General features: G+C 42.8%; 1 protein-coding gene across 3 annotated transcripts in view; it reads left to right on the top strand.

Moving 5' to 3' along the window:
• The window catches only part of LOC109872934 (vacuole membrane protein 1), a 129,943-nt gene that overhangs the window by 18,452 nt on the left and 91,777 nt on the right, over positions 1-19,714 (top strand). For all 3 annotated transcript variants that reach the window (XM_020464362.2, XM_020464360.2, XM_020464361.2), the window contains exons 4-5: positions 2,465-2,555; positions 3,916-4,026. In XM_020464362.2, coding sequence (XP_020319951.1) covers positions 2,465-2,555; positions 3,916-4,026 — 202 coding nt within the window. The remainder of the gene's footprint in view (positions 1-2,464; positions 2,556-3,915; positions 4,027-19,714) is intronic.

Raw genomic sequence — 19,714 nt, 5'->3', positions numbered from 1 at the left:
TCACCCCAGTCTGAGGTCCTGAGTGCTCTGGAACGGGTTTTCATCAAGGATCTCTCTATACTTTGCTCCGTTCATCTTTCCCTTGATCCTGACTAGTCTCACAGTCACTGCCTCAGAAAAACATCCCCACAGACTGATGCTGGCACCACCATGATTCACCGTAGGGATGGTGCCAGGTTTCCCCTAGACGTGGTGCTTGGCATTCAGGCTAAATAGTTCATTCTTGGTTATCATCAGACCAGAGAATCTTGTTTCTCATGGTCTGAGTCCTTTAGGTGTCTTTTGGCAAACTCAAAGCGGGCTGTCTTGTGCCTTTTACTTAGGAGTGGCTTCCGTCTGGCCACTCTACCATAAAGGCCTGTTTGGTGGAGTGCTGCAGAGATGGTTATCCTTCTGGAAGGTTCTCCCATCTCCACAGAGGAACTCTTGAGCTCTTTCAGAGTGACCAGCAGGTTCTTGGTCACCTCCCTGACCAAGGCCCTTCTCCACCCAATTGCTCAGTTTGGCCGGGTGGCCAGCTCTAGGAAAAGTCTTGGTGGTTCCAAACTTCTTCCATTTAAGAATGATGGAGGCCACTGTGTTCTTGGAACTTCAATGCTGCAGACATGTTTTGGTAAAATTCTGTCTCGGAGCTCTACGGACAATTCCTTTGACTTCATGGCTTGGTTTTTGCTCTGACATTCACTGTCAACTGTGGGACCTTATGTAAACAGTTAGGTGCCTTTCCAAATCATGTCCAATCAATTGAATTTACCACAGGTGGACTAATCAAGTTGTAGAAACATCTCAAGGAGTGGCGTAGTGGTCTATGGCACTGAATCGCAGTGCTAGAGGCGTCACTACAGACCCTGCTTCTATCCCTGGCTGTATCACAACCGGCCATGATCGGGAGTCCCATAGGGCGGCACACAATTGGCCCAGCATCGCCCGAGAAAGGGGAGGGTTTGGCCGGGGTAGGCCGCCATTGTAAATAATAATTTGTTCTTAACTGTATTGCCTAGTTAGATAAAGGTTAAATAAAACATTATAATGGAAACAGGATTCACCTTAGCTCAGTTTCAAGTCTCATAGCAAAGGGTCTGAATACTTAGGTAAGTTCTTACTGTTTTTTATTTTTAATACATTTGCAAACCTTTCTAAAAACCTGTTTTTTATTTTTAATACATTTGCAAACCTTTCTAAAAACCTGTTTTCGCTTTGTCATTTTGGGGTATTATTAGAATAAGGCTATAACCTAACAAAATGTGGAATAAGTCTAGGGGTCTGAATACTTTCTGAACGCACTGTACAGCCCCAAGTTATGATAAATTGTGTTATGCAATGTTTAAGCATCTCCCTGATGAGGTCATAAATATTATCCAGGGTTTATTTACACTAAACAAAAATATAAATGCAACATGCAACAATTTCAAAAATTTTACTGAGTTACAGGTCATATAAGGAAATCAGTCAATTTAAATAAATTCATTAAGCCCTAATCTATGGATGTCACATGACTAGGTAGGGGCGGAGCCATGGCCCACCCACTTTGGAGCCAGGTCCATCCGCTGGGCAGCCAGGCCCAGCCAATCAGAATTAGTTTTTCCCCCGAAAAGCGCTTCATTGCAGACACAAATACTCCTCAGTTTCATCAACTGTCCGGGTGGTTGGTCTCAGACGATCCCGCAGGTGAAGAAGCTGGATAGGAAGGTCCTGGGCTGCCGTAGTTACACATGGTCTGCGGTTGTGAGTCCGGTTGGATGTACTGCCAAATTCTCCAAAACAACGTTGGAGGCAACTTATGGTAGAATAATTAACATTAAAATCTTTGGGAACAAAGATTTTGGTGGACATTCGTGTAGTCAGCATGCCAATTGCACGCCAATTGCACGCTCCTTCGAAACTTGAGACATCTGTGGCATTGTGTTGTGACAAAACTGCACATTTTAGTGGCCTTTTATTGTCCCCAGCACAAGGTGCACCTTTGTAATGATCATGCTGTTTAATCAGCTTCTTGACATGCGCATCTTTCAGGTGGATGGATTATCTTGGCAAAGGAGAAATGCTCACTAACAGGGATGTAAACAAATTTGTGCACAAACTTTGAGAGAAATATGTTTTTTGTTGTTGCTTATAGACAGTTACTGGGATCTTTTATTTCAGCTCATAAAATATGGGACCAACACTTTACATGTTGTGTTTATATTGTTGTTTAGTATAGATAACACAAAACAAACAAAAGCAGGCATAGAGGCTTTTGCCCACCTCTCTCTCACAGATTGACGATCATCACTTGGCCCCACCTGTGTGCTTATCAAGGCTTCACAAGGCTTTTCTGGCAGAGCATTTGGCTTGCTGCTGCCCCCTGGGGATGGAGTGTAGAAGTGGTAGTGTAGTATCTACTAATGCTCCTAAGACCTAAACTACCTAACCTATTCTAAAACACTTATTTCCCTCCTCCCTCACTCCTCTCTTCTTCCCTCAGGTTATGGCGGCAGAGACATTCAGTCTTGTCTCTGCTGGTGCTGGTCATCCTCTTCTCCATCGCCTACTCTGTTAAAGGAACACATCAGAAGGTGTGTGTGTGTGTGTGTGTGTGTGTGAACAGCCCTGTCCACACATCATCAGGGGTTGCTAATTAACATCCCTAAGACTTTTTATAAAGCTGTTGTCTCCCAAGACCATAAGCTGAAAAAGAGTATTAAATTTAACACTCACTTACCTTCACCTGACCTATTTACCACATGTCCACATGCCCTATTTAATCAGTACATTAGCTGTACCACATGAACAGCTAATATGCTGAGTGCAAACACACACGTGCGCCCTGTACCAAGTTAACAACTAATGTATCACAGCAAAAGTGGCTCGAGATCCAAATATAATTGCTTTAAAGCTGCAGCAATAACCATATTATTTACCATATTAGACTCTTAAGATTTAGTCCTAAGGTGTTACGTCATTAATTCCTGATAAGCCTAAAAACAATTGGACATGGCTGGCACTTCCCACCCAGGCTTTTTACTAGGTGATGAGAGACACTGCTGCTTCTGCTGTTTTCCCGAGTTCACAGGGGTTTGCTGGGAAATAGAGTTCGGTGCCAAAAAACCTCCACAGTGTTCCCATAATCTACACCATCACTGGCCCTTCCAGAAAACAACCTGTCTGCCCATGCTTGAGGAGGAGGTGTTGGTCCATATATGATGGAGGGAGAGATGGGCAGCAGAAGATGAAGGGATGAAGGGAGAGAATAAGGGAGAAAGGGAGAGAGAGATGGAGAAAGGAAGAGAGAGAGGGAGAAATGGAGAGAGAGAGAGGGATAAAGGAATAGAGCAAGAGAGAGAGCTGATGAAGAGTAGGGGAAATAAACTGGGTAAGAACTGGCTTCCTTGAAGAAGAAGAATGATTCTGTTCTTCTCTGTTTGTGTTGTTCTGAATCTGAACACTCCTACCCTACGGCCCTGTCCTCTAAACTCTCAACAACAGACACCAGTTTATAATCTCTATTTTATATTCCCACTCCCTCTCTCTCTATCACTTGCCCTCTCTCACCCGACACCCTCTGCTCCTTCTCTTTCTCTCTCTCTATCACTTGCCCTCTCTCACCCGACACCCTCTGCTCCTTCTCTTTCTCTCTCTCTATAACTTGCCCTCTCTCGCCCCCTCTGCCCCCCCCCCTCTCTCACTTGCTTTCATTCCCCCTCTCACCACTGCTCCCCCTCCCCTCTCTTTCTGTGGTGCACTTTGACTTTCTGCCTCTCACGCTTGGCACTGCCTCCTATTTCTAGAGTAGGGTGCACACACCCACCCTCCCTCCCTCCTAGTGTCTGTCCTACTTACATTTATTTCACTTTGCCTGAGTCTCTCATGGCTGACAGTCTTTCTGTCTCTCTTTGTCCTGATGTGAAGCTGACACTGTCTCTTCCCTGTGTACAGTATGTACAACACATGGAGAAGAGGTTCCTGTGGTGTGCTTACTGGGTAGGCTTGGGTATCCTGTCATCTGTGGGACTGGGGACTGGCCTGCACACCTTCCTCCTCTACCTGGTAAGAACTCTCTAATTTACCATGCAAATACATGCATCTACCATGTGTCCACTATGCTTAGCTTAAGCCCAAGAACGCTTTCATATTCTGTGCAATACATGTTAATGCATCATTTGAGACTCTAAGAACATGTGTATATATACCCTACAAATGCATGTTCATATTTAAATAGCATAAGAGCACCTAAGAATGTTTCATATACCATGCAAAATCTATTCATACTCGAGTTGAAATATCCCCCATGGCTGTTTTTAAGTATATTTATATATTTTTGGTTTCTTACTTTTGAACTCTGCATTGTTGGTTAAGGGCTTGTAAGTAAGCATTTCCCGTTAAAGTCTACACTTGTTGTATTCGGTGCAAGTGACAAATAAAATGTGATTTGATTTGACGTTACTCAAGTCATTCACACTGTGTATGATGCCCATCTCAAACTCAGTGTTGATGTTTTATGAGTTGCTGCTAAGAGACGAGAGTCTGTAATAGGCTGTAATAGGAGGTTGGAACATGGCTAAAAGTTCAAGGAGATTCCCTGTGTCTCAGAAGAGAGTGTGTGTGTTTGTGTATGTATGCGTGTGTGAACGTTTGTGTGCGTGCATGCGTAATGTGTGTGTATGTACGCTAGTGTGTGTAGAACATTGTGGTGTTAAGATCTCCTCAGTGAAAAGGCACACACTGCGGCGGGGCAGGCGGGCGGGTTGCAGTAGTGTTTTGACAGGCAGTCCAAAAAAGAACGAGCGCACTCAGTGACCCCACTGACTGAGTGCATGCGAGGCTAGCCAACCTTTCTCTCCTCCCTCCCTTTATTTCTTTTTCTTCTCTCTCTCTCTCTGCTTCTCTGTCTCTCTCCACCCCTCCCTCTCCCTGTTTTGAGTGGCAGTGTGGAGCAGAGGAACAGGGTCTGGCTGGCTGTGCTGCAGATCTGGGTTCCCAAACATCTGGTAGTCTTTACCACTCTGAGAACACTATTAACACTGAGCCACCCATCTGTCATTTGGGAGCAGCATAGTCGCAGTCCTATTGCATAGCCAGTGGAGCTGAACTGGAAACTGTTAAGTGTGTCCTCCATTCTGTGTTTTTGAAAGCCAACTCTCTCTCCATATGTAATTTGAGGAGTTTTTAGTTTGTTATTGTTTTGGGTGACCTGACTTACTTTCCAAGACGCCAGTCTGTTTTAAAGGAGGATGTCGCCATCTAATGGTATTTTGTGGCAATGGATCAGCAGTTTTTCAGTGCTGTTTGAGGAATCAGTTAAAGTTGCCTGCTTTAGAATGTGAAGCTGATTCACGCTGCTGTATGTATGGTGGCTATAGACGGGTGGGTTGTTCAGCAACACGACCGATCCGTGCGCAGCTTTGGGGCAAAACAGAGGGGTTGGCTCAGGCTTACATTCAAAATTCATTATTTGACAACATGTAAACTATATTTAATTTCCAAATGTTTATTGACAACATAAATACAAATGCATCGTTACAGTTGTTGGTTAGCTAGCTAGGGAATTTTAGCCATATTAGGATAAACGTGACCTAAGTCAAAACACCTCAAAACAAGACATGGTATCAAGAACAAGATACAACTAGCTGAAACGAGCCACTAACTACAGTGCCTTGCGAAAGTATTCGGCCCCCTTGAACTTTGCGCCCTTTTGCCACATTTCAGGCTTCAAACATAAAGATATAAAACTGTATTTTTTTTGTGAAGAATCAACAACAAGTGGGACACAATCATGAAGTGGAACGACATTTATTGGATATTTCAAAATTTTTTAACAAATCAAAAACGGAAAAATTGGGCGTGCGAAATTATTCAGCCCCTTTACTTTCAGTGCAGCAAACTCTCTCCAGAAGTTCAGTGAGGATCTCTGAATGATCCAATGTTGACCTAAATGACTAATGATGATAAATACAATCCACCTGTGTGTAATCAAGTCTCCGTATAAATGCACCTGCACTGTGATAGTCTCAGAGGTCCGTTAAAAGCGCAGAGAGCATCATGAAGAACAAGGAACACACCAGGCAGGTCCGAGATACTGTTGTGAAGAAGTTTAAAGCCGGATTTGGATACAAAAAGATTTCCCAAGCTTTAAACATCCCAAGGAGCACTGTGCAAGCGATAATATTGAAATGGAAGGAGTATCAGACCACTGCAAATCTACCAAGACCTGGCCGTCCCTCTAAACTTTCAGCTCATACAAGGAGAAGACTGATCAGAGATGCAGCCAAGAGGCCCATGATCACTCTGGATGAACTGCAGAGATCTACAGCTGAGGTGGGAGACTCTGTCCATGGGACAACAATCAGTCGTATATTGCACAAATCTGGCCTTTATGGAAGAGTGGCAAGAAGAAAGCCATTTCTTAAAGATATCCATAAAAAGTGTTGTTTAAAGTTTGCCACAAGCCACCTGGGAGACACACCAAACATGTGGAAGAAGGTGCTCTGGTCAGATGAAACCAAAATTGAACAATGCAAAACGTTATGTTTGGCATAAAAGCAACACAGCTCATCACCCTGAACACACCATCCCCACTGTCAAACATGGTGGTGGCAGCATCATGGTTTGGGCCTGCTTTTCTTCAGCAGGGACAGGGAAGATGGTTAAAATTGATGGGAAGATGGATGGAGCCAAATACAGGACCATTCTGGAAGAAAACCTGATGGAGTCTGCAAAAGACCTGAGACTGGGACGGAGATTTGTCTTCCAACAAGACAATGATCCAAAACATAAAGCAAAATCTACAATGGAATGGTTCAAAAATAAACATATCCAGGTGTTAGAATGGCCAAGTCAAAGTCCAGACCTGAATCCAATCGAGAATCTGTGGAAAGAACTGAACTGCTGTTCACAAATGCTCTCCATCCAACCTCACTGAGCTCGAGCTGTTTTGCAAGGAGGAATGGGAAAACATTTCAGTCTCTCGATACTTTCGGCATGGATTACCGATTGGGGTCCTCATAGATTTCTTTATAATGTTTGACCATAAGAACACAGAATTAGCCATGGCAAAATACGTAGAATTGCAGGAAAATTGCTTTTACACTTCAACATTTTCTGTCAGCTCCATGACAAAATGTGTACAGTCGTGGCCAAAAGCTTTGAGAATGACACATGAATTTTCACAAAGTCTGCTGCCTCAGTTTGTATGATGGCAATTTGCATGTACTCCAGAATGTTATGTAGAGCGATCAGATGAATTGCAATTAATTGCAAAGTCCCTCTTTGCCATGCAAATTAACTGAATCCCCCCAAAACATTTCCACTGCATTTCAGCCCTGCCACAAAAGGACGAGCTGACATCATGTCAGTGATTCTCTCATTAACACAGGTGTGATTGTTGACGAGGACAAGGCTGGAGATCACTCTGTCATTCTGATTGAGTTCAAATAACAGACTGGAAGCTTCAAAAGGAGGGTGGTACTTGGAATCATTGTTCTTCCTCTGTCAACCATGGTTACCTGCAAGGAAACACATGCCGTCATCATTGCTTTGCACAAAAAGGGCTTCACAGGCGAGGATATTGCTGCCAGTAAGATTGCACCTAAATCAACCATTTATCGGATCATCAAGATCTTCAAGGAGAACGGTTCAATTGTTGTGAAGAAGGCTTCAGGGCGCCCAAGAAAGTCCAGCAAGCGCCACGACCATCTCCTAAAGTTGATTCAGCTGCAGGATCGGAGCACCACCAGTACAGAGCTTGGTCAGGAATGGCAGCAGGCAGGTGTGAGTGCATCTGCATGCACAGTGAGGCAAAGATTTTTGGAGGATGGCCTGGTATCAAGAAGGGCAGCAAAGAAACCACTTCTCTCCAGGAAAAACAAATGCTTGTAATTATACTTCAGTATTCCATAGTAACATCTGACAAAAATATCTAAAGACACTGAAACAGCAAACTTTGTGTAAATTAATATTTGTGTCCTTCTCAAAACTTTTGGCCACGACTGTACAATTGCAAAAAAAAACTGCTTTAAAATTGCAACATTTCCTCTCAGCTCCATGGAAAAATGTATAGAATTGCAGTTAAGTAGCCTCTTTTTGAGCCATAAAAAGCTTTCTCATTGCTAAAAGCTGCCTGATAATATGGTATGGTGCCACAGGCTATGGTAAAACATTTTTTACAAATATGTTATTAGGCAAATTTCTTGGGTGGTTTTATAGATTGATGGCGTCGGCAACATTTGATTTTAACAAATGTTTTAGTTAACCATTTTACGCTTTGAATCAGCCTATATGGATAGGGATACATTTAAATGTTTCTTATAGAAGAAATATGAAATGCATAACCGTGGTAGCAATTGGATTATGGCAAAAATTATTAGACCAAAGGTGAGGACACAACAGTTCACCAGACACAAGACTGAATCCAAACATTACACTGTTGATTTAATGTGAATTTTATAGCTACTGTACTTTTCGACTCATTTGTTTACAACGAAATCTGAAAATTCTCTGATTAGAATATTCCTGTACAATGTGGGGTAGTTGGTGCAACATAAGACAATAACAAGGGTTTGAGTGAGAGGACGAACTGGTGTCTCCAAGTGACTACACACCTCTCTAAAGTGTACACTTATTAAGTAATTTCAATGCACTGTTATGACTCAAAGAAGTCTTCAACTATAAGGTGTTTTGTTGAGCTCTCCTAGCTTTGCCAATGAGGAACTGAAGCAGGCACACTTGTAGTTTTATTTGGAAAACAACCGCACATCCCCTCCCCCACACAATTAATGTTGTTGTTTATGCAATCCAAAAACGGTCCATTTATAAATTTCAATCTGTGTCAGGTGGGCATCATTTGAAATTCTGTTCTATTGCTAACCTAACTAGCTAAGTTATAAAATACAATATTACAGTGTTAGGCTTTCACAATGCAGTTCATGGAAACAGATCATCGTTTTGGTGCGCATAGAAAGGAGTCATGATTGCATTCAGGTGCTTGTGCTGTGACTAATTTCCTTCACAGTAGACAAACAGGCTCATTCTGTTTCAGAACTACCAAGGGTATGACGCCATGTCATCTGGAAATGTGATATGGAAGTGGGAAGTGCACATTTGGACTCATAGTTGTTTTGTTTGCTTGTATGACATCAAAGGGGTATTTATTATAATCCTCAATGTCTTATCTTTCAAAATTCATAGACTCCTCTTAATTTACAGCGTTTCCCTCACTCAGACAACAAATTAGTTGCCCAATTAGAGGGAGAAATGGGGCAACTGCTTGTCACGTAAGGTGCTCAAGTTCAGGACAGCTGGCAGTCAAAACACATACAGTAGTGTGAAGCGCAGAGGCAGAGCTCTGACGTCATGTATAGCATGTTACTGTACAGACACTGCGTTTCAATGTAGGAATTATGCCAGTCTTAAAATTGTTTTGTTTTTAAAGCCCCTGTGACACCCCCTTCCATGACCTTTGCCACTGCTGCAACAACAATAAATCTATGAGAAACACTGCATAGCCTTTTACCTATTTGCGTGCATCATTTTGTGATATTGCGTCGTAAGATTTGGATCATTGTGGGTTTGTGCTCTCCTACTCACAGATGCCTTGGTAGAACCATATACTTATGGTTAGAACACTGTTCCTTATCTGATTAATCTTGTTCTGACTACTACAGAAAATGTTCACTACTACAGGAAATCATATGTATGTCGGATATGAGTTTTGCAATGTTTGATGGTTGCATTGACTTATTTTCCCTTTGTAGATAGTGTCTTCTACTTCACAATGGTTGATGCATCTTTCCTGCTTGGGTTCACAGGGTTCACTGTAAACCCACGTTTGTGAGCAGTAGTTGGCACCATTTGTCTGTGAATGTGAATAAGATGCTGTATGCAGTGCATGTAGAGCAGGGATGGACAACCCTTTCGTAGGCCTGCGGACCAACTAATTAAAAAATATATACAGTGGGGCAAAAAAGTCTTTAGTGAGTCACCAATTGTGCAAGTTCTCCCTTACGAAGCCAGTGCTTCGTTGCCCGGGCGGTGTGTTTGGGATCATTGTCATGCTGAAAGACCCAGCCACGTTTCATCTTCAATGCCCTTGCTGTTTTCACTCAAAATCTCACGATTCATGGCCCCATTCATTCGTTCCTTTACACGGATCAGTCGTCCTGGTCCCTTTGCAGAAAAACAGCCCCAAAGCATGATGTTTCCACCTCCATGCTTCACAGTAGGTATGGTGTTCTTTGGATGCAACTCAGCATTCTTTGTCCTCCAAACACGACGAGTTGAGTTTTTACCAAAAATCAGACGGGCCTGGACATGTACTGGCTTAGGCAGGGGGACACGTCTGGCACTGCAGGATTTGAGTCCCTGGCAGCGTAGTGTGTTACTGATGGTAGGCTTTGTTACTTTGGTCCCAGCTCTCTGCAGGTCATTCACTAAATCCCCCCGTGTGGTTCTGGGATTTTTGTTCACTGTTCTTGTGATCATTTTGACCCCATGGGGTGAGATCTTGCGTGGAGCCCCAGATCGAGGGAGATTATCAGTGGTCTTGTATGTCTTCCATTTCCTAATAATTGCTCCCACAGTTGATTTCTTCAAGCCAAGCTGCTTACCTATTGCAGATTCAGTCTTCCCAGCCTGGTGCAGGTCTACAATTTTGTTTCTGGTGTCCTTTGACAGCTCTTTGGTCTTGGCCATAGTGGAATTTGGAGTGTGACTGTTTGAGGTTGTGGACAGGTGTCTTTTATACTGATAACAAGTTCAAACAGGTGCCATTAATACAGGTAACGAGTGGAGGACAGAGGAGCCTCTTAAAGAAGAAGTTTCAGGTCTGAGAGCCAGAAATCTTGCTTGTTTGTAGGTGACCAAATACTTATTTTCCACCATAATTTGCAAATAAATTCATTAAAAATCCTACAATGTGATTTTCTGGATTTTTTTTCTCATTTTGTCTGTCATAGTTGAAGTGTACCTATGATGAAAATTACAGGCCTCTCTCATCTTTTTAAGTGGGAGAACTTGCACAATTGGTGGCTGACTAAATACTTTTTCCCCACTGTATATATACACTACCGTTCAAAAATTTGGGGTCACTTAGAAATATCATTGTTTTTTGAAAGAAAAGCACATATTTTGTCCATTGAAATAACATCAAATTGATCAGAAATACAGTGTAGACATTGTTAATGTTTTAAATGACTATTGTAGCTGGAAATGGCAGATCTACATAGGTGTACAGAAGCCCATTATCATCAACCATCACTCCTGTGTTCCAATGGCACATTGTGTTAGCTAATCCAAGTTTATAATTTTAAAGGGCTATTTGATCATTAGAAAACCCTTTTGCAAATATGTTAGCACAGCTGAAAACTGTCATCCTGATTTAAAGAAGCAATAAAACTGGCCTTCTTTAGACTAGTTGTGTATCTGGAGCATCAGCATTTGTGGGTTCGATTACAGGTTCAAAATGGCCAGAAACAAATAACTTTCTTCTGAAACTCATCAGTCTATTCTTGTTCTGAGAAAGGAAGGCTATTCCATGCGAGAAATTGCCAAGAAACTGAAGATCTCGTACAATGCTGTGTACTACTCCCTTCACAGAACAGCGCAAACTGGCCCTAACCAGAATAGAAAGAGGAGTGGGTGGCCCCGGTTCACAACTGAGTAAGAGGACAAGTACATTAGAGGATCCTGGTTGTAGAAACAGATGCCTCACAAGTCCTCAACTGGCAGCTTCATTAAATAGTACCCGCAAAACACGAGTCTTAACATCAACAGTGAAGAGGCGACTCCGGGATGCTGACCTTCTAGGCAGAGTTGCAAAGAAAAAGCCATATCTCAGACTGGCCAATAAAAATATAGAATTAAGATGGGCAAAAGAACCCAAATACTGGACAGAAGGCCAGCATCCTGGAGTCGCCTCTTCGCTGTTGAGACTGGTGTTTTGCAGATACTATTTAATGAAGCTGCCAGTTGAGGACTTGTGAAACTTTTGAACGGTAGTGTATATAATATAAAATACTCTATAGAAATATATATGTACAGTACCAGTCAAAAGTTTGGACACACCTACTCATTCCAGAGTTTTTCTTTATACACATTTATACATTGTAGAAAGTAGTGAAGACATCAAAAATATGAAATAATACATATGGAATCATGTAGTAACCAAAAAAGTGTTAAATAATTCAAAATATTTTATTTTTGAGATTCTTCTAATTTTTATTTATTTTTAATTGAACTTTTATTTAACTAGGCAAGTCAGTTAAAAGAACCAAATTCATAATTACAATGACGGCCTACTGCAGGGATGGAGGGCTGGCATTCAAAATAAAAAATAAATTAACGAAGGTAGAGACAACAATACATTACACAAAGCAGCCACAACTGTCAGTAAGAGTGTCCATGATTGAGTCGTTGAATGAAGAGAGTGAAATAAAATTGTCCAGTTTGAGTGTTTGTTGCAGTTCGTTCCAGTCTCTAGCTGTTATGTCACAGTTACGAAAACTTAGGACACTAAAGAGGCCTTTCTACTGACTCTGAAAAACACCAAAGGAAAGATGCCCATCTGCGTGAACGTGCCTTAGGCATGCTGCAAGGACGCATGAGGACTGCAGATGTGGCCAGAGCAGTAAATTGCAATGTCTGTACTGTGAGATGCCTAAGACAGCGCTACCGGGAGACAGGACGGACAGCTGATTGTCTTCCTGTAACAACACCTGCACAGGATCGGTACATCCGAACATCACACTTGCGGGACAGATACAGGATGGCAACAACAACTGCTCTAGTTACACCAGGAACGCACAATTCCTCCACCAGTGCTCAGACTGTCCGCAATAGGCTGAGAGAGGCTGGACTGAGGGCTTCTAGGCCTGTTGTCTGGTGAGGACCTGCCTTACATCACCGGCAACAACGTCGCCTATGGGCACAAACCCACCGTCGCTGGACCAGACAGGACTGGCAAAAAAGTGCTCTTCACTGACGAGTCGCGGTTTTGTCTCACATGGGGTGATGGTCGGATTCGAGTTTGTCGTCGAAGGAATGAGTGTTACACAGAGGCCTGTTACACCGAGGCCTCTACTCTGGATTGATTTGGAGTTGCAGGGTCTGTCATGATCTGGGGTGGTGTGTCACAGCATCATCGGACTGAGCTTGTTGTCATTGCTGGCAATCTCAACGCTGTGCGTTACAGGGAAGACATCCTCCTCCCTCATGTGGTACCCTTCCTGCAGGCTTATCCTGACATGACCCTCCAGTATGGCAATGCCACCAGCCATACTGCTCGTTCTGTGCGTAGTTTCCTGCAAGACAGGAATGTCAGTGTTCTGCCATGGCCAGCAAGAGCCCGGATCTCAAACCCATTGAGCACATCTGGGACCTGTTGGATTGGGTGAGGGCTAGGGCCATTCCCCCCAGAAATGTCAGAGAACTTGCAGGTGTCTTGGTGGAAGAGTGGCGTAACATCTCACAGCAAGAACTGGCAAATCTGGTGCAGTCCATAAGTAGGAGATGCACTGCAGTACTTAATGCAGCTGGTGGCCACACCAGATACTGACTTACTTTTGATTTTGACCCCGCCTTTGTTCAGGGACACATTATTCCATTTCTGTTAGTCACATATCTGTGGAACTTGTTCAGTTTGTCTCAGTTGTTGATTCTTGTTATGTTCATACAAATATTTACACATGTTAAGTTTGCTGAAAATAAAAGCAGTATGCAGTGAGAGGACGTTTCTTTTTTTGCTGAGTTCATATATATATATATATATATATATATATATATATATTTTTTTTTTACTCAGTCGGGGTCGCAACTTACTGTTTACAGTTAGAGTGCAATTTCAACATTTGGTGGGCATCAGCCGTCACTAAATTAGCGCATGTCGGCCCATGATTGGTAAGTTAGTCTAGTGAGCCACTCATGATAAGTTCTGTTTTTTTGTGGGCCCCACCACCATCAAAGTTGCCCATTTCTGATGTAGAGGTACTCTCTCCTTTAGGAGGTAACACCATTGGACTCAGTTATAGCAGTCCTATAGGAAGAGTCACTGAGAGGTCAGGATGTCACAGGGATTCCTATCTAAGCCAGAGCTTCCTGTGGACACTGTACAAAATAAGATGCTTCCTAAGGACATAAAGGGCTCTGCTTATCAAGTCTTGTGACTTGAGTGTCATCGTGTGACTCTCACTTCCTGTGTCTGATAGAGTGTCATGAGATGAGACAGAGGCCTCTGTTCTAAAAGGCAATGTCTTTTCTATTAATTTATGTCTGAAATGGACAGGATGTGGCGCTCTCCTGATCACAATGGGGATTCTGTATAATATCCCAATAGTGTGTTGTACCATCAGCACTCAGCAGAGGGAGATAGAGTCCGTTCTTAAGTTGTCCTGATACTGACTCACTCAGACAGTGAAGAGGAGGATCTCCTTCTGCACTTGTCTCCTTTGTGTTTGTGTCCCAGTGAGACTGTGAGCTATTGAGTATATATGGACAAGAATGGCTATTGGATTAACACACACATGCCTCCTGTCCTTGGTTGAAGAGTTTGGGGCGGCAGGTAGTGGTTAGAGCATTGGGCCGGTAACCAAAAGGTCAACTCGGGGATTCGATCTAGCAACAAGGTAAAAATCTGTTTTTCTGCTCCTAAACAAGGCAGTTAACCCACTGTTCTCCGGTAGACCGTCATTGTAAATTAGAATTTGTTCTTAACTGACTTGCCTAGTTAAATAAAAAATATGCATCCCTGTGCCAGGGTACATGAGAGGGGGAGGATGGAGGAGGGGGGGGGGGGGGCGGCAGCGCTGTGACTTGCTAAGGCGTGGTTCCCCCACTAACTGGATCTCTGACACAACAGTCTCCACTCCCAGGGGGTTTAGGTCCCAGAACACATCCAAACACACACTTCTACGTCTTTGTCCTATACCTGAGCCCATCAGCAACTATGATGAGTGGTGATGAGGATGATGATGAAGACTGAGTGATTACCCTCTTGTCACAGCATCTACAGTTGTTTTGTTTGTCTGTATCATGTGTTTTCTAATGTCAACCACGACTGATGTCAGTATACCATATGAATCCAGTTTTAATGGGCCTGGGTGATGGATGACTGGTACTTGGGGAAATCTAGGCAAAGCTGTAAATAGTTTTGACGAGAGCTCATTTGAGTCATCCACCATTAAGTTGCATTCAATAATGTCTGTTGTAATTATGGGAAGCTTAGAAAATTGCTCTGATTGACAGTAAATCAACAGCAACAAGGTATTAAAAAAACATTATATTCGAAGTCGAACACATTTGTGTTTGGATAAAATAAATCACGTGCCCCAGGGCCCCGACCTCCAGCCCCCGCCCCCCAGATAGCATATGAACATGTCATAAACAAAGGCAATGTGTAGAATAGCTGGAAATTAGCTTTAAAACTGCAAAGGTTTCTCTTATGACGTGTGAAGAATAGCATGAGATGAGCTATAAAATAGCACATTTTTCTCAGCACCAAAGGCAAAATGTGCAGAATTGCAGGAAATGTGCTTTAAAATGGCAAAATGGTCTCTAAGCCTCATGAAAAAAATGTCTAGAATAGAATGATAAAACTGCACATTTTTCTCTGCGAACAGAGGTATGGTAGGGGCCCCAGGGCCCCAAATGCAGTAGTTTAGCCATGTGTGTGTTTTATGACTATCACTATAATGTCAGTTAAACCTCCAGAAAACGCTAGCTGTTCTTGGGATTATAAAAGACTATAGTGTTTGTCTAAGCAGTGTGATTTACCATGTCTTGTCTTTCAGAAATATCCCAGAGGATTAGATAAATAAAGGAGACATTCTGTAGTTTTCTATATCCAGACTTGTAGGATTTTCTAAATTACACGCTGTAGAATGGTTTGCATAGCTTAAACACATTTTCCCCAGAAAAGCCCCTGAAATGTTTTACTGTTGACCAACACAGCTCAAATTAACGACAACACTGTCTAAGAGCGTGCCTACCAACATCTGTCGTATCTTTCCACTCAGTCATATCAGTGCTGGACTATTGTCTAGTTCGAAATCTAGATGACTATCACTTTCAGAGTCATGCAGACACCTACACAGTACAAAGCCATTTAAATTCATCCAGAGAAACAAATGAACAAACTCCATTACACCCACGCTGACACTCACATTTCCTCTGAAACACACGCACACACGTACGCATGCACACACACACACACACTTTTCACACTCTCAAACAAGCACCCTCACACGAGCACACACACACACACACTAGAGGTTGACATGGAAACAGGACTCCCGTGGGTCTTACAGGATTCTGTCAGGAATGGGAGTCAATTTCTAGAGTCAAGTTCGGGACAGGATAGGACTGGATCAACAGTCTACAGGAATGGGCATAACAGGAATAGTTATAAACTGATTTTCTTGGGTGGAAATATGTAATGTGTGGAGCTTTTCATGAAAACAACAACTATGTAGGCTAGGCTAAATAATGTTTTACTTAAGAAATCAAATCAAATTGTATTGGTCACATAGACATATATTTAGCTGATGTTATGTGGGTGTAGTGAAATGCTTGTGTTCCTAGCTCCAACAGTGCAGTAGTATCTAACACTTCACAACAATCCATACTAATCTAAACGAATGGAATTAAGAAATGTATAAATATTAGATCGAGCAATTTCGGAGTGGCTTTGACTAAACTACAGTAGGATAGAATACAGTATAACATATGAGATGAGTAAAGCAGTATGTAAACATTATTAAAGTGGCCAGTGATTCCAAGTCTGTATATTGGGCAGCAGCCTCTAAGGTGCAGGGTTACGTAACCGGGTGGTAGCCGGCTAGTGGTGGCTATTTATGAACTTGAGATAGAAGCTGTTTTTCAGTCTCTCGGTCCCTGCTTTGATGCACCTTTACTGACCTCGCCTTCTGGATGATAGCGGGGTGAACAGGCCGTGGCTCGGGTGGTTGATGTCCTTGATGATCTTTTTGGGCTTCCTGTGACATCGGGTGATGTAGGTGTCCTGGAGGGCAAGTCGTTTGCCCCCGGTGATGTGTTGTGCAGACCGCACCACCCTCTGGAGACCCCTATGGTTGCGGGCGTTGCAGTTGCTGTACCAAGCGATGATACAGCCCGACAGGATGATCTTACCTGTTTCAATACGCAGAGGCAATATACCTGATCTTACCTGTTTCAATACGCAGAGGCAATATCCCTGATCTGACCTGTTTCAATACGTAGAGACAATATCCCTGATCAATACGCAGAGGCAATATCCCTGATCAATACGCAGAGGCAATATCCCTGATCAATACGCAGAGGCAATATCCCTGATCAATACGCAGAGGCAATATCCCTGATCAATACGCAGAGGCAATATCCCTGATCAATACGCAGAGGCAATATCCCTGATCAATACGCAGAGGCAATATCCCTGATCAATACGCAGAGGCAGTATCCCTGATCTGACCTGTTTCAATATGCAGAGGCAATATCCCTGATCTTACCTGTGCAAACAGCAATCTCTTGTTTTTAGATAGGTTATACATAATATATCTCTCACACACAAATTCATCCTTAAACAAACAAAAGGTTCTCAATTTGGGTTTATGATTATTCCCCTCCACCCATTTTTGGGGGGATATTGCATCAACAGTTTTTTTAAATCATATCTATGTCTCCCTTCATTTTTTTTTCTCCATACAAATGTTCACAGTCAGACTGTTGAAAAAGGTCAGACATTTCAGTTGCCCATGATACCTCTATGGATAGATCCCATTGAAAAACATTACGAGCTATTCTGGCAGTTGGCATATCCAACAACCTATTCTATAGTCTCACCGTGCACACCTTCCATCTCACCTCACAGGGTTTCCACCCCATATCCCCAGTTATTGCAGGTATAGGTGCAAACTTGTGGGCACCTAAAAAGTAAAGTACTGCTCTGTTATGGACATGTACGTTTTTGAGATGCCTTTTAGCACCCCACATTCCTGCTGAGTCATCCAGAACAGGACACAATCATGTCTGATACAGTTTGGAGTATGTAGCATAGTGTTTTTTTCCCTAGAACTCCCCCAAGAGCTCTACTTGCTGAGTCAGCCAGGGCAATGTTGCATATAGAAAGGTAATATGTTCATCAACAAAAAGACCCAAATATTTATGAACGCTAGTAAACTCAAGAATGTCTTCACCAAAACAAAACTGAAAAACACTTCTCTTAGTAGCTTGTTTTCTAAAATGCATTATCTGTGTTTTTGTCTGGTTAATCATGAGTCTCCATCTTTTACACCAATTGACTGCACATAATAACATGTTCTGCAGGTCTTGTTCAGTTTCTGCCATCTAAATAATATCATCAGCATGTAAGATGTCAGGGTTAAAAGTCTGGTTGTTAGCTGGCAGAATGGGTGAGTGAATATTGTTTCCTGTCATAATGTGCCCTGTCATTTGCCACAGGCAGCCCTTGGCAGCTATAGAACATAGTGGAATATGGTGGAGTATTCAAGAAGACGAGTGACAAATCTATGGCGGTGGATATGTGTTCCATGCTTATCCAGTAGAGGAACACACTGGCTCTTTATCCAGTAGAGGAACACACTGGCTCTTTATCCAGTAGAGGAACACACTGGCTCTTTATCCAGTAGAGGAACACACTGGCTCTTTATCCAGTAGAGGAACACACTGGCTCTTTATCCAGTAGAGGAACACACTGGCTCTTTATCCAGTAGAGGAACACACTGGCTCTTTATCCAGTAGAGGAACACACTGGCTCTTTATCCAGTAGAGGAACACACTGGCTCTTTATCCAGTAGAGGAACACACTGGCTCTTTATCCAGTAGAGGAACCCACTGGCTCTTTATCCAGTAGAGGAACCCACTGGCTCTTTATCCAGTAGAGGAACCCACTGGCTCTTTATCCAGTAGAGGAACCCACTGGCTCTTTATCCAGTAGAGGAACACACTGGCTCTTTATCCAGTAGAGGAACCCACTGGCTCTTTATCCAGTAGAGGAACCCACTGGCTCTTTATCCAGTAGAGGAACCCACTGGCTCTTTATCCAGTAGAGGAACCCACTGGCTCTTTATCCAGTAGAGGAACCCACTGGCTCTTTATCCAGTAGAGGAACCCACTGGCTCTTTATCCAGTAGAGGAACCCACTGGCTCTTTATCCAGTAGAGGAACCCACTGGCTCTTTATCCAGTAGAGGAACACACTGGCTCTTTATCCAGTAGAGGAACCCACTGGCTCTTTATCCAGTAGAGGAACCCACTGGCTCTTTATCCAGTAGAGGAACCCACTGGCTCTTTATCCAGTAGAGGAACCCACTGGCTCTTTATCCAGTAGAGGAACCCACTGGCTCTTTATCCAGTAGAGGAACCCACTGGCTCTTTATCCAGTAGAGGAACCCACTGGCTCTTTATCCAGTAGAGGAACCCACTGGCTCTTTATCCAGTAGAGGAACCCACTGGCTCTTTATCCAGTAGAGGAACACACTGGCTCTTTATCCAGTAGAGGAACCCACTGGCTCTTTATCCAGTAGAGGAACACACTGGCTCTTTATCCAGTAGAGGAACACACTGGCTCTTTATCCAGTAGAGGTCAAAAGTTTTAGAACACCTACTCATTCCAGAGTTGTTCTTTTTTTGACTATTTTCTACATTGTAGAATAATGTTGAAGACATCACAACTATGAAATAACACATATGGAACCATGTAGTAACCAAACATTTTTAAACAAATCAAAATATAT

The sequence above is a fragment of the Oncorhynchus kisutch genome, linkage group LG28 (genome assembly GCF_002021735.2).
Source record: "Oncorhynchus kisutch isolate 150728-3 linkage group LG28, Okis_V2, whole genome shotgun sequence".
In the NCBI taxonomy this organism is placed as follows: domain Eukaryota; kingdom Metazoa; phylum Chordata; class Actinopteri; order Salmoniformes; family Salmonidae; genus Oncorhynchus; species Oncorhynchus kisutch.
This window is presented reverse-complemented; position numbering and strand designations above follow the sequence as displayed.